The sequence below is a fragment of the Anser cygnoides genome, unplaced genomic scaffold (genome assembly GCF_040182565.1).
Source record: "Anser cygnoides isolate HZ-2024a breed goose unplaced genomic scaffold, Taihu_goose_T2T_genome scaffold_46_1, whole genome shotgun sequence".
Lineage (NCBI taxonomy): Eukaryota > Metazoa > Chordata > Aves > Anseriformes > Anatidae > Anser > Anser cygnoides.
In genome coordinates this window covers 1,122,762-1,147,671 of record NW_027103070.1, presented here as the reverse complement: position 1 = coordinate 1,147,671, position 24,910 = coordinate 1,122,762, and the positions used below count along the sequence as shown (strand labels likewise).

The following is a 24,910-nucleotide window of genomic DNA, read 5'->3' as shown; positions in this document are numbered from 1 at the left end:
CTTATTCAACATAACATAAATAGTAAAGTAAAATAAATATAAACTCTTGACTCTCCTGCAGTATATAATATCCTTGAATTCAAAAAAGGATGTGCAGTCCTTTTCCATGTATATCAGAATTATTGATACACACATAGTCATGCATAACTGCATGAGTAAAACTCTTTAGATTTGGTTATTTATAATCTTCAGCACCTAAGGAAACATGTAGCAGTCTTGCTCCAGGGAACATTGTGAAAGATACAAAATCTTTAAAGATGGCTTATAGAGAACTTTACAGTAATTCCATTTTTTCTCTTTTCTACTATTCCCTTCTGGAATAAAGAATTCCTTACGTATTTTCTAATAAATAGAATAAAGGGGAAGCTTATACCATCACCTGAAATATTTGTAACTGGAGAGAGTGCAGTTCAAGCAATTAGTTGAATTTGGCATTGGAGAACGTAAAAAAAAAACAACACAAACACAAACAAACAAACTTGGGACTTCTGAGAAAGAAATGGTTATTTTTCCAAATATTTAAAGTACTTGCATTTTTATTTTTTCATTGATGTCTAATTAAGCTGGTAGCAATTGACTTATTTTTAAAAATTGAGTATTGTTCTACCCTAGGAACAAAATCAATAAGGAAAGCAAGAACAGATATTCCTAGGAGATAGGAGAGTAGTAGCCTGTGGTTTCTGTTTATTGTTTAGGGTTTTTTGTTTTTTTGTTTGTTTTTAATGGTTTTCTTACTTAAAATAAATCACTGTTCATCTTGCATAGACATTCTTTGTGCACAGTGTAAGCAAAATAAAGAATAAATTGTTCTAGCAGTTCCTCAAAGCAATGATCACAACCTTATTCATGAAACATCATGAAACATTCAGACATAGTTTTGAAATTGAGTAGGTGTCTTCAGTCATGGAACTCTTGCCAAGCTGGATATACAATCCATTACTGATTTGTTTCCTTTTCTCATTTCCTCTCCAAGTGATCTAACTAATTATTCTGTTTTTAAATATACTTTTCATAATAGATTTGGAAAGGCTTAAATATATATTTGTAGAAAATACTCTTGTTGGTGTATGTGCATATGGCTTTTAAACATCTATATGAATCTTAATGCAGCTTTTGTTTCTTTACTTATAGCTGGTTTTTGCAGTGTCTTTGGCCAGATTTCCTGTAGGTTTTATGCTCTGTGAGTAGTCGTGCTGACTTCAATGAATTTACCCATAGTGCTTAAAATTGAGCATTTGTGTTAGGAGAACCAGGTTCTGAGGCCCTTTGGTGAATGGTCTGTGCCTGTGGAAATTGTCTTAAAATACATATATACAAATTTCCCTCTTGTCTGGGGCTGGATGTAAGCTAACTCTCCTCAGATGCTGCATATGTATACAAAGGGACATGGACAGTTAGCGTGGGGATGCCACTGCTCAAACACATTTGTGCAACCTCCAGATTAGACCTGGCTGACATCCAGTCAGCTGGTAGTACACACAGACAAACTATTCGGTCTGTGCTGGCATACTTCTTCCTATCTTCAGTCAAGTGCCTAGAACGCAAGGAATAACCACACTGTGAAATGTTTTGTAGCATTTTTGAAAACAATATTGAGAATTTAGGTACCTTTGACAGGTGTTGAATATCTAAGGATTGCAACTTAAAGCAAATGACCGTGGTGTGGGGGAAGCAGGGACAACTTTCGTTGTCTATTTTATAGATATTTCCCTACCTCGTTTCAAAAATGTTCAAAGTAATCAATATTTTAAATTCAAACTTCTTTTTTTTTTTTTAAATGCACTTAAGTGAGATGACTTCCTTGAACATACTTGAGAATTATAGAAAAATAATATTGATTGCTAGTTTCATTGTTCATAGGCAACTTTTTTGGATGTAGAGAGATGTTAAACCAGAAATATATGAAACCTGTTTTTTGTTTTTTTTTTAATGTATTGCTGGAAACTATTTTCTAATATTAAGATTATTCTAATTCCGGCTAAATGTGTTTAAAAATATGGGGGAAGACTAAGACTGGATTAGGAGATGGGATGTTACTGTAATAATTGAAATAAATTTTAGAAAGTTAAGTTACTGATGTAGTGAATGCAATTAAAAAGTAAATCTAGAAAATATATATACATATCAATATACATATTTCATTGATATAGCACAATTGTCAGGTGATTTCTTTTGTATCTAAATAATAGAGTATACCTTGGGGAAGGAGAGAGAAACGCTTGTGACAGAGGCATTTATTTTGTTGGAAAAAGGTTAACAATTCAGTCCAATAGTCTTCAGATTTGTGCAGTAAGGCTCTTTGATAAATAATAAGACATCAAATAACAATAAAAAATTCACTGTAAATCTCCTTTGTGCTGACTGCGTACGTGTTTAATATCAGTTTCAAAATGTGATGAGAATGGTGCAATGTTGTCTGTTTACTTCAGTGGAAAAGAAACCTGTTGTGGTCCAGCTTGCTGTTTTTCTATATTAAACAAAAATCTTTCTTTCAACTTTGCTTTGTAGCAAAATCAAGCAAAAATGTGGGTTGCATTAAAAAAAAAGCTATTAGTAGGAGGTAAGAAATCACCTGAGGCAGAGTTTGGGATGTCAATGATTTGGCTTATATTTAGGGATAAGAACCTGGAGATTCTGCCACAGATTGTCCCTACATATTGGAAAAGAGAAGATTACTGTTTTATTTACACTAAATAATATGATTGAGAATGAATTGAGCTATAATGAGGCACGCTGAATCATTAATTTACCTATACTTTCAGGAAAACCTGTTAAGTTCAGAGGATGAACAAAAATAAGACTAAATTTTGTGGAAGTAGAGCAGGGATGTTGTTTTACAAATGTAATTCACCAATTTGAATTTGTTTTATTTATATGCCTGACAAAATATTTTGTTGAAGGAGATGTTTATGCAATTTATTATGTTAATTTCCAGTTGCAGTGTGAACAATATATACAGCTTTAGAAAGTCCTGTCAAATACATCCAGGTATATCTAACCATGAAATTGTTAGCGAATATACTGTAAGCGGTTCCTGAGAAAGGGTTGAAGTGTTGGGCCCTTTTTTATCTTCAGATTCACATTTACTGTTCTTACTCTCCGTTAATAGGTAGCATAGATCAGTCAGTGTTAAAGGACTTGCCTCCTGAGCTCCTGGCAGAAATTGAATCCACCATGCCACTTTGTGAACGTGTGAAAATGAACAAGCGCAAACGTAGCACAGTTAATGAGAAACCAAAATATGCTGAAATCAGTTCTGATGAAGACAATGACAGTGAAGAAGCTTTTGAATGTAAGTAGTACATCCTTCTGTTTCTACTGCTATTATTTAAGTTGGTTGGGAATGGAGAGGATTGTCACAAATTTCAGACATCTTAATCTAGCTTTTAGCCACAGTGGCTGTTGAAATTCTTAAATATGAAGTAATGTAAATTAAGAAAATCTTGCACAGTAATTATATGCTTTAAGGTAATCTAGGTTCATTACATACAGTCAAGAGATCTGGCCATCATTCTAAAAAATTCAGTGAGGACATCTGATTTAAAAATGAATTAGAATATTTCTTAAAGGATACTGTAGAACTGAATTAAAATGAGACAAAATGATGAAGAGAATGGAAAATTTTACACTTAATAGATTCGTATTGTTTCAAATATCTATTTCAGAATTTGCTGTCTAAAATTAAACTTTAAAAAATATGAAGGAGTGGTTGTTATAGAACATAAGTTTCTTTGAGCATCTCATTCCATTAAATGATGAGAAATTAAAATTATGTATAAAATTAATAGTATTTTTGAAATGTTATTAAAGCTTACATTTTTTTATTCAATTGCTCTACAAAGTTTACTTAGAAGTAGATAAAATGTCTAAATGTGAATAGCTGTTCCCATGTTCATATTTTTTGCCTTGCAGAGCCAACACAACTGTAATACATTTTCTTTTATCATGCAGCATTGATAAAATGGTCAATTTAAATTTCTGCTGGAAAGTGATATTGGAAGTTACTTTTCTTATAGAGACATAGCTGGGGCCAGAATTCTTCTTACAGAATTTAAATTGCTACTGATTATCTATAAACTGTGGAGACAGAATTCATCTGCCTCCACAAAGTACTGTCTCACGAGGGGAAAAATGAATCAGTTAAGATGTGTGAAGTCTTTTTCCATAAAACACTTATTTCTTTAACCAATCCACTCACTTCAGGTAACCCAGATAGCCCTCCCTTTCTTCAGTTGCAGTTAACTCTCAACCAGTTTAGAACTGAAACTGTTTAGTAGCTCAGGCATCATGAACATGACTGTACTGCCTCCAGAAGCAAGTCTGATTCAGAAGCAGTACAGCTCAAAGCCTAAGCTAAGTTACTACTTTAAAGTCTTGAACCACTTCTTTGCAGAAATTTCATATTGTTTTCAGCAGTGGAAGCCCTCTAGTGTGCAGTGCAGAGTAGCACCTCACGTTCAATATTTTTTTTTATTTGTACTTAGCACGGGCTGTCCATTGGCTATATTCTGGTATGTATAATATCTTTCCTATTCTTCTCAATAAACTGGGGTTGTGGAAATTCCATGTCAGTTCTGTTCCAGTTCTGTATAAATGCTTGGAGCCATTTTGCTCAGAAACAACCCTGTACACATTCATACCTCTCTAAACTTCAGGAGAGTTTGGTAGAAACACATACAGATGTAAGGGCTGTTATATACCAGTTCACAAGAATAATATACTCTGCTAGTCTAGAATGTAATGTTTTGGAGACATTTTGATCTTCACAGCACAGTCTGTATTAGACATCTCTTTGCTAGCCCCAGTTATCCTGTTACATTAAATAGTAGAGACTTTCATGGATGAAGCTACGTCCTCATCCATATCGTTTTCCTATTACTTCTTAGCACCCTCTCCCCTTAAAGATGCATGAGACTATCTTTGAAAATAACAGAGAACTCAGTTCCCCTCCCCCGATATCTTATTTCCACTAAATCTCTGTTTCTATAGAGAACGTTTATCCCAATTTCTTCAACACTGATTTCTGCTGTGCCTTTTGGTCCTTACTGAAAACTGGTTATAACAACTTTCAGTGGTGTATACATACTGTTTAGCTTGGAATTGTGACTGCAGCTTTCTCCTTTACACTGAATTCACTGCAATATATATTTCAAGACAATTTTTTGGGGGTGTCTTGGCAAAACAGAATATCTTTAAGCAGCTAGATTGCTAAGTCTCATTGGAACTTCCTGTGTGATAGGCAAAGCAAACACTGAATTGTAACATGGATGCCTATTAATAGACCCAATTACATAACTGAAGAAATTATCTCAATGTTCTCTTATGAAAGGAAAGGATGAAAATTATTTTATTTTGTTCTATTCTCCTTTGTTTAAAAGGACAAGTGCCCTTTAAACTTATATTTTAAGTGTTTGCTGTTGTCTTTGGCGATTTCAGGCATGGTTTTCATGTAATTCAAATTGAATTGTTAAAATAATGCCATAACAGAACTTTATATAATGGTTTTAGTGTTCACTTGTTTTATGGAACATTTATATGCTAATGTTTAACTTGTAAATGTATAATTTTGAGCTATTGAAAATAGAATTTTTATACTTAAAATGAAAATGCATTTCATTTCTAGCTTCTCGAAAAAGACATAAAAAGGATAGAGATGAAGCTTGGGAATATGAAGAACATGACAGAAGAAGTTCTGGTGACCACAGGAGAAGTGGTCATTATCATGAAGGAAGGAGGACTTCTGGTAGTGGCCGTTACCGTAATCGTAGTCCCGATGACTCTGATATGGATGATTATTCTCCTCCTCCTAGTCTCAGTGAGGGTAACTGATCATTATCCTTTAAAAATACACTAGTATTATGAAAACAATATGTTTTTTTTAATAATTTGAACATTTTAAAATGCTTTAAAAAGCATCTTTATATGCAGTATTTAATACAAGCATGAGAAATGTAAATAATCCTTTATTTCAGTTCCAGAAAGTATTTGTTTCACTCTTTATTCTCTAATTAGTGGCTAGAAAAATGAAGAAAAAAGAAAAACAAAAGAAAAGGAAAGCTTATGAACCTAAACTAACACCTGAAGGTAACTTTAGAAGACTTATTTTCTTCAGTTTGGATTTTATGTATTTTATATAAAAATAATTATATATACTTTTTTTTTTTTTTCCCACCAGAAATGATGGATTCTTCAACTTTTAAAAGGTTTACTGCTTCAATGGAAAATATTTTGGAAAATCTGGAAGACATGGATTTCACAGCTTTTGGTAATATGTCAGAAATTTTCAAAATGCTTCCCCTAATTAGAAATACAAGAAACACTAAAAAAATTGCATCTCAGTATTTTCAGACTTCCTTCTTTCTGATTTAATTGTCTGTGATACATGCTAGGGTATATTGTGTTTATATGGCTTCCACCTTGAGTAGCAGGAGCCTTTACCTTTACAATTTCACTTGCTACTAGAGGAAGATGATCTTCCTTCCTCCTTCCTGCAAAATCCAAAAGGGTCATAAATCATAATGAGAGAAATAATAGTCTACTAGAGTGCATCTGCTGTGGCCTTGCCACAGTGCTTGTACACTTATGGCTGAGACACTGAATCTATGTGTACTCCTTATCCCTTTCACTGGAAAATCGTCCAGCTTAGTGTCAGTGTCCAGTAAAGTAGTTCAGGTTGACCAAGATGACTATCAATTGAAATGGATGATGGAGCATTTGTATAATTTCTTTCCTACCATCTTTGTCACAGTATTAGAACAAGGGGAGGAACCTAATAAACAAATGACTAGTTTTTAAAGTAATCATGTCTACACCCTTGGATTTAAAAGTGAAACATATTACGAACCAATGATTTCAGTGTCTTCTAATGTCATGTGTTTTTTTTTTTTTGTAAGGGCAATTGTGATTAGAACACAGTGTATCCCAAGATATATGTGTTTTTCATCTATTATTCTGACCAAGATTTGAATTTCAGAATTAGAACTACAATCATTTAAGATTTGTTTTACTGAAATGAGGGTGGTACTTAATGAAAGAACTGCAATAAATGGGTTTGCTTTTTCATCTTAGCTGTAAATAGTGGCTTCTTTGAAGTCTTATTAGAAATGTGACAATTTTTTTTATTTCATTTTTTTAAGGCGATGATGATGAGATTCCACAGGAATTGCTACTGGGAAAACATCAGCTTAGCGAGTTGGGTAGTGAATCTGCAAAAATCAAGGCAATGGGCATTATGGACAAGGTACATCTTCATAGTCTTTACATCTTTTGAACATTTAATTTTGTTAAATATACAAAAAGCACATATCTAGTGTAATAACATTCAGTGTCAGCAGTGACTGAGAGCACAATGTACCAATATGTAACACAAATGTCTGAGCAGTAAAATCTAAAATTATTAATCTATTTTCACAAAAGCACATCAATCTATAGTCTTTGTTCCTTACAGCTAGTGTTAAGCAACCACAGTAAAACAGACCTTACCAGAAAAGTCAAAAAATCCACCCTTTCTAATATAATGTCAGTGCATTGTAAATATATGATGTTCATCTAGCATCATACTGAATTGCCTATTTGTACCCTCTCTCCAGAAAACCCTTTCAAAGTTAAAAGATTTAATGACCCAGGTGATAAGATTCATTTTCTGTAGACTACATGCTGTGGTTTCTTTGTCATACTCTTCCTGACTTTGGTTCAAGGGAATTTTCTATGCTGGTGCAAACTGTTGGTATCACACCTCTAGGAACAATGTTCTTGCTTTCCTTATCTTCCTAGAACTCTTGGCTTAGGGCAGTCTTATGTTACACTCTTAACTCTGCCTGCTCTTGACCACTTACTATGTTTATGAAATGTCTGTGAAGCCACTTATTATACAAGTCACTCCGAAGGATATTCTTTAACCCAAGATTTAGGTATTCTTCCTGGCCTTTTCTTCAGTCCTCCCTACCTTCATTTGTAGGATATTTTCAACCTGAGTATTTTGCCTTCTTGATAGTTCTCACCCTTAACCTTTATTCCTTAATTTTTGTACATACATGTGTACATAAACTCAGAAATGTGTTGCTTCTAAAGGTGAGCACCACTATTATCTGTATGAGTGAAACTGGTTCTTCTGGAGTTCAGCATATTCTACAGATTATTTGATTGTAATTCTGTAGAACATCAGTAAGCGAGTTTGAGTTACTTTTTTTCAACATGCTAATTTTTCAAAGTTAACAAGATTACTAAGAATACATTTCCTCTGTATTAGCACTCAAATATCAATTAATTTTGTTTCTGTTTGTCCATAAGGTTTGGATTTTCTTCTAAGTTCTATATGGTCAGCTAGAATTAGTGATTCATATTTGGTTTTGGTAAATTTCAATTTCTAGAATCAAGAGTGTATAACTATACATTATTTGCAGATATGCAGTTTTAAACCTATTCCTATGGATTTGGTTGAAAAATGCAGTTTGATTGCAATCTTAGAACATATTTCACTAGTTTGGTTATTATCAGCATTCTCAGTCGTGCTGTGTCAGAAACTGACAAGTCAAGATCCGATCCTTATCTCAAAAGTGCTTACGATTTAAGTTTAATGCTGGAATTACATAACATTTTCTATCCTTCATCCATGGACATCTTTTCAGCAATTTGGAAGCTTTTGTGTGTCTACAGTTGCTTGATTTGTTTTCTTGTTTTAGCTTTCAACAGATAAAACGGTAAAGGTCCTGAATATTTTGGAGAAGAATATCCAAGATGGATCAAAGCTTTCTACGTTACTTAACCATGTGAGTTTCAAATTAGATCATTTCATACCACTGTTCAGCATAGGGTTTTCTTCACTTGAGTCCCATTTAATGATAATTTCAAATACTGTGCATGTGTGTGAAAGGAATTTCTGATTTTATATGTATATGATTAACAGACTGTCAAATTTTAAGATTAGAATTAAAATTCAATTGATTATATTCTTTCAGTACTAAACATTTTACTATAGTATTGTTAACAAACAGATGTATTGGGAGTAATCAAGTTGTCTCTTGACTTAATTTTAAATATTATTGTTTCATCCTTAAATATTTGTGGTAACTGGTATAACTTGCACCAGTGGAAATTTCTTTGCTAGTTGTCCATAAAACTTCCCTTACACAGTAGAAGAAAGTACAGCTTTCATGCAGAGCATATTCTTCCCCCGAGCATTAAGAACTGAGGAGGCATTTTAAATCATAGAATATCCTGAGTTGGAAGGATCATCAAGTCCAACTCCTAACTCCACACAGGACTACCTAAAAAATAAGTTTCACTATACAGTTCTGAATGTCTTTAGCAATATGAAAATAAGTGAAAAGGTGATGGTTTTCCTGCTCTGTTGCAATATGGTTGAGCCTTTTTGCCAGTGCTTTTAAAGTGATATTTTTCTTTTAGCTTTCTGTAGTAAAACTCAAGTTTACTAAGCACTTATTGAAATTTTCCCATGATTGCAATTCAGAGACAAAGCTTCAATTAAAAAAAGAAGCAATCTTTAGCCAAACAAGTTTTAGATTTTTCTTAAAACCTATTAAATGTAATTTAGATCGTTATGGCAAAGAAACCTTCTGCTAAGGAGTAAATTTATACTATTTTTACAGTGCAGTGAAGATAACCTACCTCCATGTCAGGGTATTATTCAAAGGCAAAATGCACTTGCAGATTCTTTTTATTTCCAAGATTAATGAGCAAGAAAATAGAAAGGTTTTAAAACTAATTGTTTGTATTTTTAAAGCCTCCTTTGTGCAAGATACAAATAACTTAAATTTCTTGCATGGAATAGTTTTACAGGGATCTCTTGATTTGCAGGTGTCTGTTGATTTTTTTTATATATATATATTTTACCATATATGTAATGCACTGCAATACTTTTAGATTCAAGGGAAAAAAGTTGATAAGGTTAGAAATTAGTGTTTTACCAACCCCTTATTTTTACAAGGAAAGCCAACAGCATACTCATAATTAGCCTCTTGTTTGTTTGTTTTTATAACTTGCACAAACACAGAAATACAGAATTATGTACCCAGTGCTAAAACTTAAATGGTCATATTTGATAAGACATAGTTTAAACCCATAGGTAATAGATGAGTCAGTCTGTGGAGAAAGTCGTCTTCTCATTAATTTCATGTGATTTATAACAGTCTTATTTTGTGAGAATTCCCTCTAGTGGTGAAAATTAGACTTGTCAAAGCAGCAAACAGCATACATAGAGCACTAAGGAAAATGTTAGAGGAAAATGTTAATGTTCAGATTTTGCCTAAGGTACATCAGTCTTAAGTAGAGAATGTTGCGATCTTCATAGTGCTTACCATTGATATATATTAAAATGTTACTGTTATATTGTACTTGGTAAGGATAAAAATTTGCCTCTTTGTTCACACTATCCTGCTTTTCTTGCCTGTTACAGAACAATGACACTGAAGATGAGGAGAGATTATGGAGAGATCTTATTATGGAGAGAGTGACAAAATCTGCTGATGCTTGTCTTACTGCTATCAATATTATGACATCGCCAAATATGCCTAAAGCCGTATATATTGAGGATGTAATAGAAAGAGATATTCAATACACAAAATTTCATTTGCAGAATACTCTCTATCCTCAATATGACCCTGTATATAGACTGGATCCTCATGGTGGTTAGTATGCTCAGAGATTTTGAAAAATCTTTTCACATTATATTTATCATAGAATGGTTTGGTTTGGAAGGGGCCTTTAAGATAATCTAATTCCAACCCCCTGCCATGGGCAGGGACACCTTCCACTAGACCAGGTTGCTCAAAGCCCCATCCGACCTGGCCTTGAACACTTCCACAGATGGGGCATCCACAGCTTCTCTGAGCAACCTGTTCCAGTGCCTCACCACCCTCTGAGTGAAGAATTTCTTCCTTATATCTAATCTAAATCTACCCTCCTTTAGTTTAAAACCATTACTCCTTGCCCTATCACTGCACTGCCTGATCAGGAGTCCCTCCCCAGCTTTCCTGTAGGCCCTCTTTAGGTACTGGAAGGCTGCTATAAGGTCTCCCCGGAGCCTTCTCTTCTCCAGGCTGAACAACGCCAACTCTCTCAGCCTGTCTTCATAGGAGAGGTGTTCCAGCCCCTTGATCATCTTTGTGGCCTTTCTCTGAACTCGTTCTAATACATCCATGTCCTTCTTGTGCTGGGGGCCCCAGAGCTGAACACAGTATTCCAGTTGGGGTCTCAAATGAGCAGAGTAGAGGAGGAGAATCACCTCCCCCGACCTGCTGCCCACGCTTCTTTTGATGCAGCTCAGGATACGGTTGGCTTTCTGGACTGCAAGCACACACTGCTGGCTCATGTTGAGCGTCTCATCAACCAACACCCCCAGGTCCTTCTCATCAGGGCTGATCTCAATTATGTTTTCCTTTTTTTTAATCTATTGTATGATGATACAAGTTATATGACTTCCCTGAATATTTCTATATGCAGCTCTTATACTGATAGTTCTCTAATAAAACATACAACATCTGAGTTAATGTTTTCTGTTATTTTGAGGATGATGAAATGTAGAGAAAAATAACAATGACTTAAGCGCATCCCCTAAATAACTTAGTCGTATTAATATTTAGGTTTACTGCAATAACTATAGTGCCATTTAGACCAAACTATTTAGAAGTGTGTCTGAAGTTTGCCTTGTGCATATAGTTATTATATGTATGAAAAAGTCACTTTATAGTCATAATCTCTGTTTATGTAATGATTTATTTCAGTGAAAATTATTTTGCATTTAGCATTTTGTTGTCTTTTGTATATATATAATCAGATGTGGGTGTCCAACTTCAAGAACTGTTTTAAAAATTTTGGATCTAGAATTCAGAACAATTATGAAAAATTAATGTCATATGAAATCCTTGCTTTCCAGCTGTTGCTACTATTTTTTTTTTTCTGTAAACAGTTGTATTCACAATGCTGTCGTGTAATTGTTAGGGGGACATTTTTTGAGAAAACGATCATCTTTCTAGCATTTGATGCAACTGAAACATTGAAAAAATTAATGAAAATAATTTTGATTTTTTAGGTAGTGTTTTAAGTTCAAAAGCAAAACGCGCTAAGTGTTCCACCCACAAGCAAAGAGTTATAGTGATGTTGTATAACAAAGTTTGTGAGATTGTCAGCAGTTTGTCAGAGTTGCTAGAGATACAGCTTCTTACTGATACAACTATTCTTCAGGTAAGTTTTATCAGAAGAATTTCTGTCTGAGAATGTTGTGGGATTTTTGTTTTATTTTTTATTTTTTCCCAGAGGGACTGTAAAGTGTGATTATGTCAATGACATGAAATATAAAATCGGTACAAACTTTTTTAACGGTTAACATTAGACTGACTAGTCTGTTGTGTAGTATGTTATCTTCCTGTTCTCTTCTGCAGGAAAAGAACACCTCATGTTTAAATATTTAATGGTATTTATTGTACACCTAAGAAAAAGTTTAACCTAATTGTATTAAATTTGCAAATAATATGAAGTAATGTGTTGTTGAATACCTTATCTACTGAATGAATAATCTGCTTGTAAAATTGCATGAATATCAGTTTGCCTGTCAAATATACTTAGAATACTTTCTGCCCATTCATAGGTATCATCTATGGGAATAACACCTTTCTTTGTAGAAAATGTCAGTGAGCTACAGTTATGTGCCATCAAATTAGTGACTGCAGTAAGTAATTTTTAATTTGTGATTTCATGGTCCTGTACATCCAAAAGTTATTAGGACATTTACGTAGGCTGTATTTTTGCTGGTGGACAATTAGAGCTCAAGTTTTTGCAGTTCGGTATCATAATCTAGGAACAGTATTAAATCTACCTGAGCTTCTCCTATTTGCAGAGGAGGTTTCTTCTTCTATAGGAAGCCTACTTAAGCAAGGAACTTAATTATGGTTATGTGGTTTAAAGTATAAACACAAACCCCTTTCTCTTACCTGTTCTTTCTTGTGTAAGAAATCTTAGCAATATGATTTTCCACATTTCCTTCGTTAAGATTTGAATTTATGCAATGGAATAAGCTATACAACAGCAGGATACTTTTATAATAGAATAAATTATTTTCCTTGGAAGAGGTAGGTATATGAAAAATTCATGAATCAAATAAAATATTACTTCAGGAAAAATGCAGTGCAACATATATGTGCTTGTTCAAGTGGACGTTTTCCATCTTTGTAAGGATGATATGCTCCAGTATTTATAAAAGGAATTCTGCCTAAACAAAAAGAAGCAAAGCCTACAACCGTGACCCCATAAATTAAAAGAATCTTTCATGTCAGGCAAATATTAAAGACTAAGATATGAAGTAACTATTTGACTTTCTTATATGGCATATTTCTACCACTGACAGAAATCTTTAAAATATATCGTATTTTTAAGAGATATTCCACATTTATGTTGTTAGAAGATTTTAAAAATATTTATTTGAAAAAGTTTTTATATATTTTATACATAAATGCTTGCTTTGAAAAAACAAAGTAATACATTAAAAACAAGGTGTGCATTGTGTCATGTGAAGTGTATGTTACTATATATAACTTTTAAAAATAAATTTAACAAACAGTATCTAATGTAACAATAAATAATTTTTTAACAATCCTGTGACTGTTAAATAGGTGTTCTCCAGGTATGAAAAACATAGACAGCTAATACTGGAAGAAATTTTCACTTCCCTTGCGAGACTACCAACTAGCAAGAGGAGTTTGAGAAACTTCAGGTAATTTCTGGCATAGATTGCTAACTTGTAGATGTAAGCACTTACAGTTTTGTACATGTGGGATTTTAGGTTTCAGCATTAACATCTCTTAAAAAATCTGCAACTTTACAAGCTGGTTGATATTTCAAAATCTCTATAGTGAGAGTAGAGTTTCCTGACAAATGTATCTTGTAATAGTCACCGTTTCTTATGCCATCATATTTATGTTTGGTTACAAAAATGATTGAAATATCTTGTTACTCTTCTCACTAAGCATGTAAACGAGTGCAATGTTAGTGTGCATTCAAAGGGGTTTTTGTTGCAAAATTCATTCTGTTTATATGAAGCTATTGAATTCATTGCTAAAACTTAATAGGAGAATTCTGGGTGAATTTCTTTGAGGACATACTCAGAGCACTCTTTCCAGGAATACAAATTAATACTCCTTTGAATGAGTTTCATTTAGGAACTGCTCAGTTTACTTTGTGTTTTAAGTGCTTCAGCTGGACTTCAGTGCATCTTCTAAATAATAGATTCAGGTCCAATCTGGGAAAGAATCTGACCTGAACTGGAATTCAGTTAAAATTGGGGTTGGAAGCTTTAAATGATTCTAAAACATTTGTTGTTGTTGTTGGCATCGCTTTAGTTCCTTGCTTGCATGCAGCTTTCCCCTGGAGACAGACAAATGCCAATGAAATAGGTTAGCTGATCCAGGGTGGATAAACAGGAAAATATCCAGTGAAATAAATGCACTGGGACTTTTAAGTAGAATTCAGTGACCCTAATGTGTAACATGAGTGTTTATGCCTAATATTTTGTGACATTTTGATTACAATCATCAGACATCTAGCAAATAGGAATGTGGTAGGCATAGTAACATAACTGGTAGATACCCTCTTTGAGTTAGGATCTTTGAGATCCTTTGAGATGCCAGAAGGAAGTCACCATCTCGATCCCACAGTGGCTACACTATTCATCTATAGAATTCTAGTTCTGGTCTGTTAAAGGGCATTTCCTATCTGTGGCTACTATCATGAAGGGGACAGCTTCAAAAAAAAATTGATATGAAAAGATTTTCTGTAGATTCTCAGCTACTGAGCTTCACAGATATTCTGATAGTCATCTGTGGGCTATTTCAGTTCATTTCTCCTACCTAAGAATAATACTTACTGTTTTTGTCAGAACCAATCTTTCACTTCATAAGAGAGAAGCAAATGAATAAATAAATGTCTAGAACACAGATTTCTATCTGTGGTAAAAAAATTCCTAAATTTAAAAATTATTTAGGACCAAAAATAATTGTTTTGTTTTATTTTAGTGTTAATGCTGTCCTTTTCATATTAACAGGTTAAATAGCAGTGACACTGATGGAGAGCCTATGTATATTCAAATGGCAACAGCACTAGTTCTGCAGCTTATTAACATATTCTTAGAGAGTTGTTTTTTGGTATTACACAGTAATTTACACAGTAATTTAACCTGTTTCTTGGAAAAATATTTTATGGTCCTGTTGCTGATAAAAATGTAGCTTTCATTATATTTGTGTGAATAATGAGAAATGTATATTATGGTGGTTAATATCTCTGTTATTGCAAAGGATATCTCCTGTACTAGACATCTAGTTTACTTTATGAAAGTATATATTTAAAGAAAACTAACAGGCATATTTGTAGAGAGATTGTGTATATGTGGTGTAATAGTAAATGACATAATTTTATAGTGTATGGAAGTTAGAATTTTTAATAAGTTTAAACAGTGTCTTGTGAGAAGAATGAAGAAAGGTTGAGAAAGTTGGGGTTGTTTAGCCTAGAGAAGAGAAGGCTCTAGGGAGACCTTATAGTGAACTTCCAGTATTTAAAGGGGACCTACAGGAAAGATTGGGGCAGACTTTTTATCAGGGAGTGTATCGACAGGATAAGGGGTAATGGTTTTAAACTACAAGGATGATCAAAGGGCTGGAACACCTCTCCTATGAAGACAGGCTGAGAGAGTTGGCGTTGTTCAGCCTGGAGAAGAGAAGGCTCCGGGGAGACCTTATAGCAGCCTTCCAGTACCTAAAGAGGGCCTACAGGAAAGCTGGGGAGGGACTCCTGATCAGGCAGTGCAGTGATAGGGCAAGGAGTAATGGTTTTAAACTAAAGGAGGGTAGATTTAGATTAGATATAAGGAAGAAATTGTCTACTCAGAGGGTGGTGAGGCACTGGAACAGGTTGCCCAGAGAAGCTGTGGATGTCCCATCCCTGGAAGTGTTCAAGGCCAGGTCGGATGGGGCTTTGAGCAACCTGGTCTAGTGGAAGGTGTCCCTGCCTGTGGCAGGGGGGTTGGAATTAGATGTTCTTTAAGGTCCCTTCCAACCTATGATTCTATGAGTCTCAGTTGCATAAATACATAATTTAAAAACATATATATTCTTCTTTTCTTAGGTTCACCAGTTCAGCAACAAATCAACAGAAATGGCTTTAAGAGTTGCATCACTTGACTATCTTGGAACTGTAGCTGCAAGACTGAGGAAAGATGCAGTCACTAGCAAAATGGATCAAGGGCCTATAGCCAGAATCCTCAAACAGGTGTGTGAGAGATCCCATGCCAGCTGGATTGAGATATATCCATTCAGATATTTGAAAATTATAAAGATTTGTTTAAAACAAAAACAAATAAAAACATCTCCACCAAAAAAATGGCATGTGGAGAATCAGTTTTCATTGTTCAGATTTCTGAATCGAATGCATTCTATTTGTAAGTATCACATATTTTAGTTGATTGCTGTCTTTCTTTCACCATCTCCCTCATGATCATATTAAGTGGTTAATTACAGTGGTAAAACCAGTTTTACTCTGACGGTACAGAGAAAATAATGGAGCAACCGTTGAATTCTATCTTAAGAGGCATTAAAATTATATATGTATGTATGCATTTGCTGTCACAAAATGGTAATGGGGCTTATGGCACTCATATACAGGCTTTAGAGAAGACTGAGGGGAGATCTCGTTAATGTATATAAATATCTGAGGGGAGGGTGTCGAGAGGATGGAGCCAGTCTCTTTTCAGTTGTGCCCAGCGACAGGACGAGAGGCAACGGGCACAAACTGAAGCACAGGAGGTTCCGGCTCAATATGAGGGGGCACTTCTTTACTGTGAGGGTGACAGAGCACTGGAACAGGTTTTCCAGAGAGGTTGTGGAGTCTCCTTCTCTGGCGATATTTAAAACCCACCTGGATGCCATCCTGCGCAACGTGCTCTAGGTGATTCTGCTCAGCAGGGGGGTTGGAGTAGATGATCTTCAGAGGTCCCTTCCAACCTCGTCCATTCTGTGATTTAGAGAGTTAAACTCTTAAGCCTGTAAGGTTAGGTTTTACGTGACATAGCTGGTATTGCTTTGCTTTTTTTTTTTTTTTTTCCTGAACTTGTACATATATCTCATTAGAGAATGTACATTTGCATTTCTGCTAATGCAGATTATCAAAATGTCTTCAAATCTGCAAGGGCAGCAACAGTTATCAAAGTGATGCATGTTTTTGAGCTCTTTACAGCACATAGTTTGATGAGAAAATCATCAGGTCTTATGTGTCCTTTTAAAAATATGGAGTTGCACATTTCTTATGGAGCCTATAGGTTTCTTTTTGAACTACTAACTACTATCAGAACGATTGGATCTGAAGTTAAATAGTCATATCAAATTCATTTTATCCAAATTTACCTTTCAGTTACCTAAAAAAGACTCCAGATTTATTGCATGTATTTCAAGATGACTGTTACAGATTTATGCTGGAGGAAAAACTTCAAAAATTTACAGGCATTCAAATAAAGAGTCAAAGCTCATCTAGTCCTTTCTGAGTCTGATAATTGCCATAAGTTTGTTCGATTAGTATATTGTACTATATATAGTATCAAATCTTTATGTTCCTGGTTTAATATAATTTTTACATTTATGTGGATTATAATTCTCTTCCATTGGCAGTGATTCTGACAATTCTCCATCAGACTTTGTAGGGAAATATTTTAGAAGGATCCCTTTCTCTTTTCTTATCTCTGGAAGTTAAAATGGTATTGAAAGATATTCCAGAAAAATACATATGAATATGGTGACCTGAATTTTTATTTTTTTAACAGAATTGGGCAGTAGCTAGGCCATTGGCATTTGCAGAAAATAAAATTGCTTTGGGCAATTGAGTGCTAAAAGCATTTTTTTCAGATATTCAGTAAGCGTAGCATCAGTGATGGTAGACAGTACCATCCATGCATTGTGGAAGGTATAAATTATACAGTACCATTAGTCAGGGTAAACAGTGTGTTGTTTATAAATGATTTGTAACATAAGAACAAATAACTACTTGGAAAGGTGTACATGACAACTAAGCTTCACTTTGTTGTTCAGATGGCAAGAAAATAAGAAGATGCATTGGCAGACATATTCAGATCTAGTCATCAGGAAGAACTTAAATTATTGCTTCCGTTCAGAAATGGACTTACACTTCTACAGATTGTTCTTTCCTGATGAATTGAATACGTACACTCTTATTAGATGTTTCCTTCTACCCTCTGATATCGTTACTACGGTATGCCCCAGTGACTGATGGATGCTTATAGTTTTCTACTGTGGTTTTGACTCTTGACCCATATAATTAGATTTAGGAGAAAATCTCTTCTGTTTTGACTTTTTTAAACAGTGCATATTTTTTATTGAAATCTGTCATAGATTGACAAGTTGATTTGAACACTTATGCATGCCTTTCATTAATTTATCTCTTTATACTCTGATCTTCTGGACTTGTAACTGTACATTTTTCTACTTGCTGATGTTTGCAAGCAATATTATGTGCTGCATTTGTGGCATGATTGCCAATTTGTGCTGTTCATGCTGAAGTTGATGCTTATAAGTTGTGAATTTTGTTGCTGAAGAAGCTTAAGCCAGAAATTATTCTGCTTTTATTATCAATATTGAATATGATTGGTTGCAGGCTTTTTTTCCCTGTTTGTTCTGTGTTTTTTACTTGCTCGAAAATACTTAAGCAATTAGAATTCATCGAGCATCTTTTTTTTTTTTTTCCCCCACCCCATTATCTACAAAATTTAACATTGGTCAAAGGCTGGACTTTTAAATCATAATTTGCATATATATTACAAATGTATGTCAATGAACCTATATCAGTATTATGTGCATTGTAGACATACATGTTTTAAACTCTTGAATTAATTCATTTTGGGGAAAAAAGAAAAACATTTTACTGCTGTAATATCAGCAACTACAAGGACCTGCATATTTCAGTATAATACAAAGGAAAAAAGGTGTGTTGGTTTTCTTTTTATACTGTCTTGTAAGTATTGAGAAAGTTAGTTTCTGACTAATGAACAAGTTCATTGATACTGATTTATTCTCTGTAATCCCTGTTTGGGAGAAGTACATTGTCTGTTGGTCAGATATAAGATTGTTGTTCCATTTACATAGGCTAGAACTATTTAAGAGATCAGGATATACCTATTTCCTGTAAGAATAGCCTCTTAGAAAAAAATACGTTCTCTTCTTAACATTCATACAGTTTAGTTATTTACAATTGTGATACACTAGCATGTCTCATATTACAGTTTTGTATGTAAGATGCTTTTTGTGCATCTTAAAAGTGCTTGACAGAAAAATTAATATTATCCTCTTCTGTAGATAGGCTTTATGTAGTAGGTGGCTTTTTTTTTTTTTTAATAAACGGTGTGTTTGTTCACAAGCCTTTTTAACTGACAGAAACTTAATTTAATTTCAGAGAACATGATTCTTTAATGCTAGAGTACAAAGGTGTTTGGGGACAACCTCTGTAAGTTCTTCTTTCCTAGATGGATTGAGCAAACTTGCTGCACTTTCTCTGTATAGGTGCTTTATCCCTGAAAACACATATACCAAATATTTTTACAAAGGGATAAGTTATTTCTTTGTGTTTCCCATACCTTTCTACTGTTGTCTGTATTTTCATATTCCTTTTCATTTGACTTTTGTTTTGCCTTTTATCCCTTGTTCACCCGAGAAGTCACTGTTTCAGTGTTTTATTATTAGTGAGAAAACTAACAATGATTTTTAAAGATTAAACTTTGTGTCAGTCTGTGTCTGATTTCAGCCTTTTTTTTTTCTCACAGAGGATCTTAATGCAAGTTCATAGAAGGAAAATTAATCAAATCAGTCAATCTGTTTTAAAATCAGTCTTATGCTTCTTTTAATCTTTTTTTTAGACTTTGGAATCACCAAGTCTAATTTGATTCAGTTTGTATGCACTTTACAGGTAATTGTTTAAAAATTGTTAATGTTCTGTGATTATCAAAACAACTAACTTCACTGTATTTTAAATGTGGACGTACAGATTGTCAAATGGTAATTACCACTGAGCAATATTCTGTTTTATAACTATGTCCTGACAGGTTTCAGGAGGAGAAGATGAAATTCAACAGCTACAAAAGGCTTTGCTAGATTATCTCGATGAGAACACAGAAACCGATGCATCATTAGTGGTAAATTTCAGCTTTCTAATAGCGAGTGTATATAAAAATAATTTCAATAACGTCTACTGAATAAAATTACTTTCAGTCATGTATATTAGTGTTTCAATTAAATTGTCACCCTAACATATACTGTTGATTGTCTTTTCCAAAATATGGTTGATGTATTAAACTCACTCTCATTATAAATCAGTTAATCTCCCTCTTCTCTATCTGTTGTTTTTTGTTTTCTGTGCATCCTGCCCTATCTCTCCAGTTTTCTCGGAAGTTTTATATAGCTCAGTGGTTCCGTGATACAACTATGGAGACAGAGAAAGCAATTAAATCTCAGAAGGATGAGGATTCGTCTGAAGGAACTCATCATACAAAAGATGTTGAGACCACAGGGAAAATCATGCATAGAGCAGAAAGTCGGAAAAGGTTTCTTCGTAGCATCATTAAAACTGCTCCATCTCAGTTCAGTACATTAAAGTATGTTTCAGTACTGCTGATTTCTTAACCATGCATTTGATGTTTTTAATTGTTTTGTATAACATGTCCTAATTAACGCATTGAATTTGTTGCAGGATGAATTCTGATACTGTGGACTATGAAGACGCATGTTTGATTGTTCGCTACTTGGCCTCTATGAGGCCATTTGCCCAGAGCTTCGATATTTATTTGACACAGGTAAACTGTGCCAGAATCATATCACAGAATATCATAAAATCATATCATACGAGAGCTTGAGATGGAAAGGACCTTAAAGATCATCTAGTTCCAACCCACCCTGCCAGGGGGCAGGGATGCCACCCACTAGATCAGGTTGCCCAGAGCCTCATCCAACCTGGTCTTGAACCTTTGCAGGGATGGGGCATCCACAACTTCTCTGGGCAACCTGTTCCAGTGCCTCACCACCCTCTGAGTGAAGAATTTCCTCCTAACCTCTAATCTAAATCTCCCTTCTTTTAGTTTAAAACCATTCCCCCTTGTCATTCGTTATCTGCCCCCTTATCCCCCATTATCTGCCCAAGCAAAAAGTTGTTCTCCATCTTTTATATAAGCCCCCTTTAAGTATTGAATCAATTGAATCGAGGGACAATCCCCTCCCTCGACCTGATGGCCACTCCTCTTTTGATGCAGCCCAGGATGCAGTTGGCCTTCTGGGCTGCAGGCGCGCACTGCCGGCTCATGTCAAGCTTTCCGTCCACCAGAACCCCCGAGTCTTTCTCTGCAGGGCTGCTCTCAATGAGTTCTTCTCCCAGTCTGTGCTCCTGTCTGGGATTGCCCCAACCCAGGTGCAGCACCTTGCACTTGGCCTTGTTGATCCTCATTGGGTTCACGTGGGCCCACTTCTCAAGCTTGTCCAGGTCCCTTTGGATGGCACCCCTTCTTTCTCTTGTATCAGCTGCACCACTCAGCTTGGTGTCATCTGCAAACTTGCTGAGGGTCACTACATCCCACCATCATGATCTCGATCCCATCATCATGATCTCCATCAGCCAGTTCCCTCAGGACCCTGGGGTGCATGTCATTGGGCCCCATAGATTTGTACCTGTTCAGTTTCATCGGGTGGTCTCGAACCTACTCTTTGCTTACATTGGGAGGGACTTTGCTCCCCAAGCCCTCCTCTACAGGTTCAGGGAAACGAGAGATGTGGGAAGCCTGACTGGCAGTGAAGACTGAGGCAAAGAAGCTGTTGAGTACCTCAGTCTTCTCCATGTTTGTTGTTACCAGTTCTCCCTTCTCGTTAATCAGACGGGGTATACTCTCCTTGCCCTTTCTTTTCTGGCCAGTGTACCTATAGAATCTCTTCCTGTTATTCTTTGCATCACTTGCCAAGCTCAGTTCCATCCATGCCTTGGCTTTCCTGATCCCATCCGAGCACATCCAGACAGCATCCCTTTACTCTTTCCAGGCCATGCGTCCCTGCTTCCACTGCCTCTGCGTTTCCTTCTTGCTCCTCGGTTTGACAAAAGTCCTAGTACAGTGAAACACAATGGTTTCTGACTCCAAACACATTTGGGGTAGTGTGCAATATCTGTTCATTATTGAGCACAGGTATTTAACAGGCCATGGTAACACCACATACTTTCATATTCTGTACTGATGGCATAAGTGCTTATTTTTCTTTTTCTTGTATGCATTTCATACATCATATTGTGCATATGTTATTTTGTCTGTGTATGTACATGGCAAAATCTTTATATTAGATGTACACAGCAAGAGGATAATTACAAAATGTTGAAATCTTTTTCACATTTTCTGTAAGATGCATGCTTATTTGATAGTGCTAACTCATGAAATGTATCTTAATTTGATTTGAAAATATAAGCCAAGTAAGTTGGTCATTTGCTTGCACAAGTGCATGTTACTCTCACTTTGGAAGCTGTTGTTTGATCAGTGTGGTTTCTTTCCTTTTTCTGGGAAAAGAGGACTAGCATGTTGGCATGGTGACATGTTTGAACTCTAGCAATGGTTTAGGTTTCATTACTTATATTAATCTGCATACAGAGCAAGTCATAGATTTACAGTGTCCAGATCCAACTTTCCTGTTAAAAGAACCATGGTGAAAGCTGCATCTGAATGGCAAAAGTAGAGTTTAAAACAAAGGGACGTAGAGTGAGCATATGGACCCTTGTATAAATCCTGTTTGGACTAGTCTTAGAGATCTATCAAATATCCATGCTCAAGTCATCAGTGCCATGGAACATCATTTACATGCACTTCTTTACTGTCTGAGAAGATGTATTCAATTTTTAGTAGACAGCTATTCTTATTTTAGTTAAATAGTTTGTGTGTTATTCTTGTGCATTTTTGCCTGTGTTAAACATTTTTACCTTCCCAAAGCAATTGAGATTTTGTTTCTGTTCTCTTAATAGATTCTGCGTGTACTTGGTGAAAATGCAATTGCTGTTCGAACAAAAGCCATGAAGTGTTTGTCTGAGGTTGTTGCTGTAGACCCCAGTATTCTAGCCAGGGTAAAAAAAGGAAATATCTATCATGCATACTTTTATCACACTTAAAATAAATCCTTATTTCTTATTTTGGATGTGTTTTATTTGTTCTTTTTAGCTGGATATGCAGCGAGGTGTTCATGGACGGTTAATGGATAACTCCACTAGTGTACGAGAAGCAGCTGTGGAGCTGCTTGGCCGATTTGTGCTCTGTCGTCCTCAGCTTGCTGAGCAGTATTACGACATGCTGATTGAAAGAATATTGGTACAGTGACTTGTGATATTTATGATAAGTTAAATGGCATTGGGAAACTTGTTTTCAACAGAGTTTATATGTTTAATAATATGGAATTATCACTCCAAGAGTAAATTGTATTTTATTGCTTTAAATAAGGAGCATCATCCTTGTAAGACCAACCCTGTAAAACGCATCACTTGTTTCCAGTGGAGTCTTTTTCACATCAGAAAGTTGTACTGCAGTAGAACCAGGATTATGTTCCTTTTGATTCCACTGTTAAGGCACAAATTAGGTGAAACGAGGAATTATTCCACATGTTTGAAGTTTGAGATACGGGTCTCTGAAGGCAGTTCAGTAGTGTGGGACGATGAAGAAAGATCTACAACACAGTAATCTAAAGTTGCTAATTGTAGTCCAAAAGAAAGAGAAAGCTACTTTGTTTTTCTGTGCTATGTTTTAGCGTTTTAAAAGGTTTTCTGTTGTTTTTTTGTACAAAAAGTATTTTTTGTCTGGATATTTAGATAAAATACAATTTTAATTTAAGATAACACTACCTTTTAGGATCCATGTCAGGCAGCTTTTTAGTCAAATACTACTCATTTGCTATTGTTACATGATAAAACATGTTTGTGAAGGGCTTTAGAGATAGGTAGCTTCATATGCTTATAAGCATGCATAAAATAATTCATCCTGCCATTCAGATTAAACGGGTTTTGAATAAAATCAGATGAAGTGAAACTCCTCATCTATCTCCTTAGATGAAGCCTAGGAAAATGGAAAAGACTTGCTACATAGGGCTTATCCATAAGCTTTGTCCAAAGGCTTGAAGTATTACTGTCCAGATCTGCAAAGGGTCTTGTGTGTTCCAACAAAGTAGTTAAAGCATCATTACATCTAACTTGTAAGCTCTTGAAGTAGAATTACACATTAGCAGCATCATGAGCTCTTAAATCAGGGGGTATAAGCAGAGGAAGCATTTTCAGCATTCTGGGTGCTCAGCCAGGCCTTTAGAACTGTTACAATTAAGTGGCACAAGTTATGCTGACCTTGCAATCTAGAATATTTTAGCTGCCTTTTCTAAATACGTTTTGCAAGTCAGATTGGTTCATCTTCAAATATTAGTTCATATAACACAAATTAATTCATATGTTGGATTTGTTTTCAAGAGTGTAATACTTTTCTTCTCACAGGATACTGGTATCAGTGTCAGAAAAAGAGTCATAAAGATACTTAGGGATATCTGCACTGAACAACCAACATTTCCCAAAATTACAGAGATGTGTGTGAAAATGATTCGGAGAGTCAATGATGAAGAAGGCATTAAGGTAGAATAAAACATTTGTCAGGATTTTAATTATCATTGTTTTAGTGTTTCTATATTTTGACCAAAAAAAAAAAACCAAACACACACACCACTATTTCATTGCTTCATTGTAAGATTTATTATTTTTATTTACTTTTCATTTTTTGAGAGAGCAAATATCTTGACTTCCTACATTGCTGACTTGTTTTTCTTTCTCTTGTTTTCTTCATTATTTTTTTGCTGGCAATCAA

At 35.0% G+C, this 24,910-nt stretch overlaps 1 protein-coding gene across 1 annotated transcript in view; it reads left to right on the top strand.

Annotated features, from left to right (window-relative positions):
- LOC136789456 (nipped-B-like protein) overlaps positions 1–24,910 on the top strand; it is a 100,229-nt gene that overhangs the window by 54,737 nt on the left and 20,582 nt on the right. Inside the window, exons 8-25 of the mRNA XM_066989515.1 lie at positions 3,110–3,292; positions 5,624–5,821; positions 6,013–6,084; positions 6,176–6,265; positions 7,137–7,240; positions 8,682–8,768; positions 10,415–10,646; positions 12,050–12,201; positions 12,605–12,685; positions 13,626–13,726; positions 15,053–15,152; positions 16,129–16,272; positions 20,105–20,194; positions 20,439–20,653; positions 20,749–20,851; positions 23,044–23,142; positions 23,237–23,383; positions 24,547–24,681. Of these exons, the coding sequence (XP_066845616.1) occupies positions 3,110–3,292; positions 5,624–5,821; positions 6,013–6,084; positions 6,176–6,265; positions 7,137–7,240; positions 8,682–8,768; positions 10,415–10,646; positions 12,050–12,201; positions 12,605–12,685; positions 13,626–13,726; positions 15,053–15,152; positions 16,129–16,272; positions 20,105–20,194; positions 20,439–20,653; positions 20,749–20,851; positions 23,044–23,142; positions 23,237–23,383; positions 24,547–24,681 (2,333 nt within the window). The remainder of the gene's footprint in view (positions 1–3,109; positions 3,293–5,623; positions 5,822–6,012; positions 6,085–6,175; positions 6,266–7,136; positions 7,241–8,681; positions 8,769–10,414; positions 10,647–12,049; positions 12,202–12,604; positions 12,686–13,625; positions 13,727–15,052; positions 15,153–16,128; positions 16,273–20,104; positions 20,195–20,438; positions 20,654–20,748; positions 20,852–23,043; positions 23,143–23,236; positions 23,384–24,546; positions 24,682–24,910) is intronic.